This window comes from Homarus americanus, unplaced genomic scaffold, assembly GCF_018991925.1.
Source record: "Homarus americanus isolate GMGI-L3 unplaced genomic scaffold, GMGI_Hamer_2.0 scaffold21914, whole genome shotgun sequence".
NCBI classification, from domain to species: domain Eukaryota; kingdom Metazoa; phylum Arthropoda; class Malacostraca; order Decapoda; family Nephropidae; genus Homarus; species Homarus americanus.
This window is the reverse complement of record NW_024719665.1, coordinates 2,322,314-2,330,435: the sequence shown is the minus strand read 5'-3', so window position 1 is coordinate 2,330,435 and position 8,122 is coordinate 2,322,314. Positions and strand designations below refer to the sequence as shown.

Genomic DNA, 8,122 nt, shown 5'->3' with positions numbered 1-8,122 from the left:
CACCATTACCACTGTCTCCACCACCACTGTCACCACTACCGCTACTATTACCACCACCATTACCACTGTCACCACCAGTACCACTGTTGCCACCACTGTCTCCACCACCACTGTCTCCACCACCACTGTCTCCACCACCACACCGCTACCACTACTATCACCACCACTATCACCACCACCACTGTCACCACCACCGTCACCACTACTGCTACCACTACTATCACCACCACCATTACCACTGTCACCACCACCACTACCACTGTTGCCACCACCACTACCACTGTCTCCCACCACCACACCCCACCACCACCACTACTATCACCACCACCACTACACCACCACCACTGTCACCACCACCACCCACTGTCACCACCACCACTGTCACCCCCCACCACCACTACTATCACCACCATCACTACCACTGTTGCCACTACCACTGTCACCACCACCACTGTCAACCCCACCACCACCACTACTATCACCACCACCACTGTTGCCACTACCACTTCCACCACCACTACTATGACCACCACCACCACCACTATCACCACCACCCACTATCACCACCACCACTGTTGCCACTACCACTGTTGCCATTACCACTACCACTTCCACCACCACTACTACTACCACCACCACCACCACTACTACCACCACCACTACTACCACCACCACTACTGTCACCACCACCATCGAGTCTGCCCTCATTAATTTTAACTCAACATGAAAACAAACGGTGCAAAAAAACAATAAACAATGGCAACGTGGAGGAGATGGAGGAAGAGGTGCAGAAGGAGGAGGAGGAATAGCAACAATAAAAGATGAATGATAATAGGAGAGATAATGAATGCAAGGAGAGTTACGTATGAGCTTCGTCTTCGGAATCACAGCAAAGTAACTTTTTGTGGACGAAGAACCTGTTTGGCCCGGTGGCGTGGCGGAGGTGGTGGCGGCATCCTTGGACACCCGATACGCTTCATGTCTCCCCGCCCACCACGCCCGCACACCTAGAGCCACGCCCACGACACGCCCACAATCGGGGGGTGCCTGTACACAAGGCAAGGCTTGGCCAAACCTCCCTGATTCTTGAGGTGGTTTAGGGTGGGAGGAGGGTGTTAGTGTGTGTGTGAAATGTGGCAGTTGAAAACCGTAGAATGGCTGTACGTGTATGTGCGCGCGCTTTTTTGCGTGCGTTTGCGTGCGTGTGCCTGCCTTTGTGTCTCAGGGAGTAAAGAAAATATTTTGCACAAGAAATATGCGTGTCTTTGTTTGTGTGACATATTAAGACATTGCCATAATTGTTTTTTTAAATCGCTCACTGAATAATGAACACACGGGAATCATTCGCTGGAGCGAGAAAGAGAGGGAGAGAAAGAGAGAACACTTCTATAGGCTAAACGGATCCCTTTATTATACATTCTTTTTTCTCTTCTCTGTGTTGTTGTCACTTGATATATTTGGTTAACAATAAAATTATTCAACTGATTCGTTAATTGTGAAGTGATTTGGTATTTTAATATAAGTATTTTCTATCTCACTTCACCAACAAGCAACTTCCTATTTAAAAAACCTCCCAGGATCAACTCTCGTTTTCTGTGGTGACCAGCACACTCTCACTGCTTGGAGGCACTGGACGAAGATGCTGAGGGGGAACATTTGACACACTTACACGGGACTACACCTGCATACTTAAAAAGACACTAATGGCTTCCCATAACCACTGGGTGATAACGGGAACCCTGACACACTCAAGACTACTGACACACTCAAGACTACGGAGACCTACATACCCCGTCTCTTACGATAAATTAGGAGTGTTCACACCCACTGAACATGGCGGTGGTGTGATAGGACAAGGTTACCACTTTGAACACCACGCTGGAGGCCTGCCACGAGATACACAGACATTATGTTCATTTATAATCCTTCGTAACTTGTGTTTAATGAACGAGTCTGTTGATTTAGGGAGTTAGTGCAAAGGGTAATGTTATGTAAAGGAGGTTTATTTTGTGTTTAAACTTAATACTTACGTCTCCAGTGAAGAGAAATGAACTTATGATGCTTTGAGAAATGTTTGTTATTGATGAAAGATTTGCAGATCCTCGCGTCGTTCATCAGTGACTTGAGTTAGGGTCGCGGTGTAGAAGAGCTTCACACGTACCGAGACTTGACTGTGTTATATATATTCATGACTTTGTGAGATTTATAACCTAGAAGATCTTTGATGATAGGATCTAGTAATATCTTAGAGGGGGAAAAAAATCAGTTTCAGATGATAACTTATTTTTATACTTTTATTACCACCATTCTTAAGTTTTTTCCATCTGATTTAACATTATACAGCAACAATAATCTCAAAACAGAGTAGTGTTACCTTATCATAGCCAGAAGAGATTTACATAACAATCACACTAGTAACATTTATCACAATTATACTGACAACACTGAATGTTCTTTGGATTTACTAAAGTGTTATTGTCGGCTTGTGAGTCTTCCACTGAGAGAGACTTTGTGCATGGATAAGTTCAAGTGATGTAGTATAATAATTGAGTGTGGTTTTTTTTTTTTGCCACAGGATAATGTTCTTCTCAAATGTTCTTGTTTTATTTCGTTGTTCTGGAGGTATGGTACAGGTTTGTTCTGATAAATGGTTTGTATAGTGTAGTTATCTGTCAGTAATGTTGATGATGCATTTCTTGAGCAGTGATTTATATAATGGTTTTCTGACAGTGATTTGTGTGTGTGTGTGTGTGTGTGTGTGTGTGTGTGTGTGTGTGTGTGTGTGTGTTTACCTTGGGCAGTGACTGTGGTAATTGTTCTCCCTGGGGATGATGATGATGATGATGATGATGATGATGATGATATTGATTACGATGTTGACATTGATGATGACAATATTGATGACAGTGATGATATTTTTGAAGCAACAGAATGAATTATATTTCTTGTGATGGCGATAACAGAACAGCTATGACAGTGACCTTGTTTATGTCTCCTCTTCTGCTTTTATTTTCCCTGTTTACCCGAGTGATTTATTTTAGTTCAGCTGTGAGGCCCTAAATATTCATGAATCAGTGTGTTGTTGCCTATCTACGTGTATGACTGTTTGTTATAAGTTATATATCAAATGTTGTTCGGTATGTATATGAGAATGAGTCTGTCTGTCTCTTGTGAATTAATCAACATGTGGGGTTGGGTTAGTAGCCTCATTGTGAGTTGTAAACACGTCGAAGTGACTTAGTTTCTGTGTAAGGGAATTTTTGTTTTAAATTACCTGATTTAGCTTTGCATTATTCTCGTTAATGTAAGCAAATAATTTATCCACTTCATGTTTAAGTCTTCACACTAATAACCTTTTCATTGTTCACAGTAAGTTTGATCAGACTGTGTAAGTACCTACATAAAGAACATTATTATATAAAGTTCATGATATTAGTCAGTATATTATAATGACATTACATTTAAGGAGGTATTATTTTTCATTATGATATGTGTAGAGGTAGAGGTGTGAGTCAGGTGTATTAAGAGTACCATGTGTAGTAAAGGTGAGAGTTTCCACGTATGGTTTGCACTCAGCCATTGTCAAGTTGTCCAAATATGAAGAATGAAAGTTTGGAGTTAGTTTAATGATCTTGTTCATGTAGCCAAGAAAATGTATCACTCAATATGCTTTTGGTGTAATTATATCGTTTATAGTTCTTTACTCTTAATCTGTTAACAAGTTGTATTATATATTACCTTTTGTTATTGGTGGTTAGGACAGAACATGGTAGACTCTTTCTCACTTATTTCTGTTTGTTTGTTTTTCGTGCAGCACTTCATAGCAACTATCATATTCTTATCATATCAGAGAGAACAATATTTTGTCTACTGGTAGTTTCAGAGGAAGATATTAACTAGACCAAGATATAAATTTCTTACGTTTTATTAACAAAATAGTTCATTTTATGATACATAACATATACATACATTTGTGATCTGTACAGATAAACACTAAATTGAGCCAGTTTGTGATTATATGAATAATATACAGTTTTTGGTTACGTCTCTTCGGTGAGTCCTCGTGCTGCTAGCTCCCGGCCCTTGTGGCACTCCTCGACACTAGGAGCTCGGGCGGGCGCTTCCGGACACTAGTCGGAACAGACACTTGTGGACTTTCAGAGGTCCAGACTTATCCAATCACTGGACATGTTGGACACTTCCAGTCCCAGTTCCTAACAAAACGGTGGTCACGGGGCAGTGGTGGCACTTGATCACTCGCGGCACTGAGGTTCACGGGCTGTAGACGTCGTAGGCCGACACAGTGGTGTGACAGCTGACCAGATGTTACTCTCTCATCCTTCGCGACTATTGCAGAAGCTCCACCAGGGCCGAGATATACGTCTGCGCCATCTGCAACGTCTCGAATTTAGAGAGTTTCTGGTCACCACTGAGGGCAGGAATATGTTCACGAAGCTTATCGAAGGCGTCATTAAGACCATTCATCCGGCGTCTCTCCCGAGCGTTGGCTGCCAGGCGACGTTTCTTGATCACTTCACGACCCACAATCTTGGGTGGTCTTCGACGACATTTAGCTTGGCGACCACGGGCTTCTGATAAGGAGCACTCCGGGCTGTTGAAGTCTGAGACAGCAGCCAAGACAGGATGCGTGGTGCCAGGGGCTCCCCACGACCAAGACGAGGGCCCCGATATGTGTGTGTTCCACCCATGAGACGAACTGCACTCAACACTCTCACAACTGCTGGTCGGGGAACACGAGGGACTTGGGCGACCATCTGACGAACTTCTTCCTTCCAAAGTAGACCAACTACTTGTTTCTTTAGAGGAAGTACTGTCTGAGCACTGAGCGGGCAAGGTGTAAGATCCAGTGGTGTAGGGCGGGCTCGGGCAGGCGAGTTGATCGAGGTACATGGTGCTGTGATCAAGGTGGCTGGAGTAGCCAGGATGCGACGCTGGGAAGTACCAGTCAGACACAGACATGTCGGCTTCTGTATCGTATACTGGTCTGACCCTTGCCCCGGCCACGCGTCAGCTTTATAAGGCTCCCATGAGATCACGTGACCCCACCGACCAATAAGGTGTTGGGGGTTGTGACCGTGGGCGGGGCTGTGACCGTGGGAGGGGCCGCGGTCGGGGGAGGGGCCAGGTAAAGTGCCCGCGGCGGGGTGTGGAGGTCAGCCAGGCCACTGCTGCTGTGCTCCTGCCCGCCGCACCAGCTGGCCAGGTGGAGGCGTGCGTGTGGCGGCGCCGGGGTGTGGCGCTCTCCGCGGGCAACCCCGATAATTGCTGCCCCAGGCCGCCGCCACCACTCCCCCTGGGCCCCCTTTCCCCTGTCACCCTACCTGGGACTCGTTACCCTCCTGTCCCACCCCCAGTACACACACCGGGCAGCGTTTGTTTTACCTTTGCGTATATGGCTGACCCTCAGTCAACTTGCTTCACTACCTACCACCCCCCCACCCACCTCGAGTACACAACGAGGTTACTACGCTGGCTTACTCCATCGCCCCTCCTCCCCCCCACACCACACCTTACTCCGCGGCTCCTCCCCACCTTGCTCCACCGTCCCTCCCTCTCCCACACTGTATCCCCTCCCCGCCTCACCCCACCACCCTTCCCCTCTTTATACCACCCTCCCTCCTCACCTCACTCCCCACCCCTACTCCCCACACTTTACATCTTCCCTTCCTCTTCCACTCGCCAATTTCCTTCTCCACCCCATTCTGCCGCACCCCCCTCACCTCACCATATAATCCCCTTTCTCTCACCTTACACCACCACCCATAACCTCACACCATCACTTCTCCTCAATCCTGACACCCATAAGCTGACGATCACTGAGCTATACCACAATGTTAATAACACACACACACACACACATAACACACACACACACACCGTCACACACACACACACACACACACACACATACATAAACACACACACACACACACACACCGTCACACACACACACACACACACACACCGTCACAGAAGAAGTGGGACTCAGTGTGGAGATCCGTTCACCACCTGATGCTTGACACTGACACCACCTGGCGGAGGAAGTAAGTGCGAGACTGACGAAGGAAGTGGACAGGAAGTAAAGGAGAGGTGACGTAAGAGGACGACACTGTATGAAGAGTATATAGTAAACTAAGACACTCATGAAACACACAACAACACACAACTTTACGTTCGATGTAAACAAATCCCCTCGAATCTCTCTCTCTCTCTCTCTCTCTCTCTCTCTCTCTCACACACACACACACACACACACACACACACACACACACACGAGAGAGAGAGAGAGAGATTCACCCGAGTACCTGCCTGGCTGTTCACTTGTTTATGTTGGTTGCGCCAGACAGCACACGGACAGAGTCAATCTCGACACAAGACTATTCAGTTCTTCTCGAGCGACACACCACATTCCTGATCCTATTCTTGCCATTTTTTTTGTTATCTAAGCGTTTGAGGAGAATGATTAGCGCTATAAATTTTGCTTTTAAGTCTGGGATGCAACTGGTGAAGTAGTCTAAGTGTTGAATTTGTAGTTAATTATCGCATTTTATTTTTGTTTTTCGATTTGCAAGGCTTAATTCAGCTTGAGGTTTGGCTAATGAATCACTCTTGGCACTCTAGATGCATTTACAAATCACTTATGTTCATACTAATAAACTTAATAAAAACTCAAAACATTACCCAATATTATTTTGTCATTGATAAAGAAATGGTAAAAAAAATGTCTCTTAGGGATAATCTGAAAATTAGGCACCTCAGCTTATTTTACCTGATTAACCAACTTAACGCTATCCAAACCTAACCTAACCATTATAACTTAACCTGACTCCTCCAGGTAACTTTAGGGTAATTCAGGTAATCCGTTTATTTATCATCAAGTGTCTCCCTCTATCTACTAACACAGAACTATGATCTTGTTTCTTTCTTCAGAACACTTGGGCTCCAACACTAGTGAACCAGCTTGTCCTTCTTATGTCTACCTTCCTCCTCCCTCCCCTACCTACTGTCCCCCCGTCAGCACCTTGATTTAGCCCTCTCCCGTCCTCACTTGGTCCCCTGTTTCTGCCTTCCCCACCCACCTGAAACCCCTAGACCTTCCCCGACTACTTTCTCATCCTTGACCTGCCCCCAACCTCTCACACCAACTCCTCAACCCTGCCACCCCTCAACCCCCACCAACTCCCAACCCTCCCACCAACTCCTCCCCCCACCAACTCCCCCTCAACCCCCACCAACTCCCCCAACCCCACCAACTCCCTCAACCCCACCAACTCCCTCAACCCCCACCAACTCCCTCAACCCCCCACCAACTCCCCCAACCCCACCAACTCCTCAACCCCCACCAACTCCCTCAACCCCCACCAACTCCTCAACTCAACTCCCTCAACCCCACCAACTCCCTCAACCTACCCCCCAGCCCTCCCCAACTCGTCTCCTATCTCTCTGGCTTTGCTCCTCAATGTCCCTCACACTCAAACGCAAATTCCCCATTCATTAAGTATCCTCAGCGCCTCTAACACGTTCTCTGAGACGCCCCATCACCACCACTAGTATCCTGACAGTGTTTCAATATACTGATAGCAGCTGATATATTAATGACAACTCTCTTTGTGTCTATTACAGGTGAAAATTAAGCACTACAGCATATTTCAATTTAAGATTAAACCAACACAACGTTAAGCTTACCTACCACAAAACAATGCAACGCAAAGCAACACAATACAATGCAACACAACGCAACACAACCTACCCCCAGGTAGCGTAAGGGAGTTTAATCATCAGGTGTAATAAACTGGGGTGCCACATTTTCATATGATCCGTCTGTCTTCTCTAGCGTCCCCTCTTAAGGCACATCCCCGGCCAGGACATCATAAGAGGTGGGGGACTTCCATCTCTACCTTACCTTTCTCGCGGCCACCACCAGTTCCTCCCGCCACACAAAAGACCATCGTGAGCCTGAGGCGGTTTTACTCTCCCGCTTTATGGAAGGTGAACAGCCAGGGAGCTCCAGGCTAACACACCGCCGGGGGAGGTGGGCGGGGTCAAGGGTCGTGCGTGGCAGGAAGTGAAAGACCTCTCTCTAGAAGCCTCCTCAGCGTTG

General features: G+C 46.6%; 1 protein-coding gene across 1 annotated transcript; it reads right to left on the bottom strand.

The window, feature by feature from the left end:
- Nucleotides 1-3,909: 3,909 nt before the first annotated feature.
- Nucleotides 3,910-4,998, bottom strand: LOC121860251 (neurogenic differentiation factor 1-like). The gene has a single exon (XM_042357335.1). It carries the CDS (start codon nt 4,978-4,980, stop codon nt 4,348-4,350), a length of 633 nt encoding a protein of 210 aa, XP_042213269.1. The 5' UTR covers nt 4,981-4,998; the 3' UTR covers nt 3,910-4,347.
- Nucleotides 4,999-8,122: the final 3,124 nt, after the last annotated feature.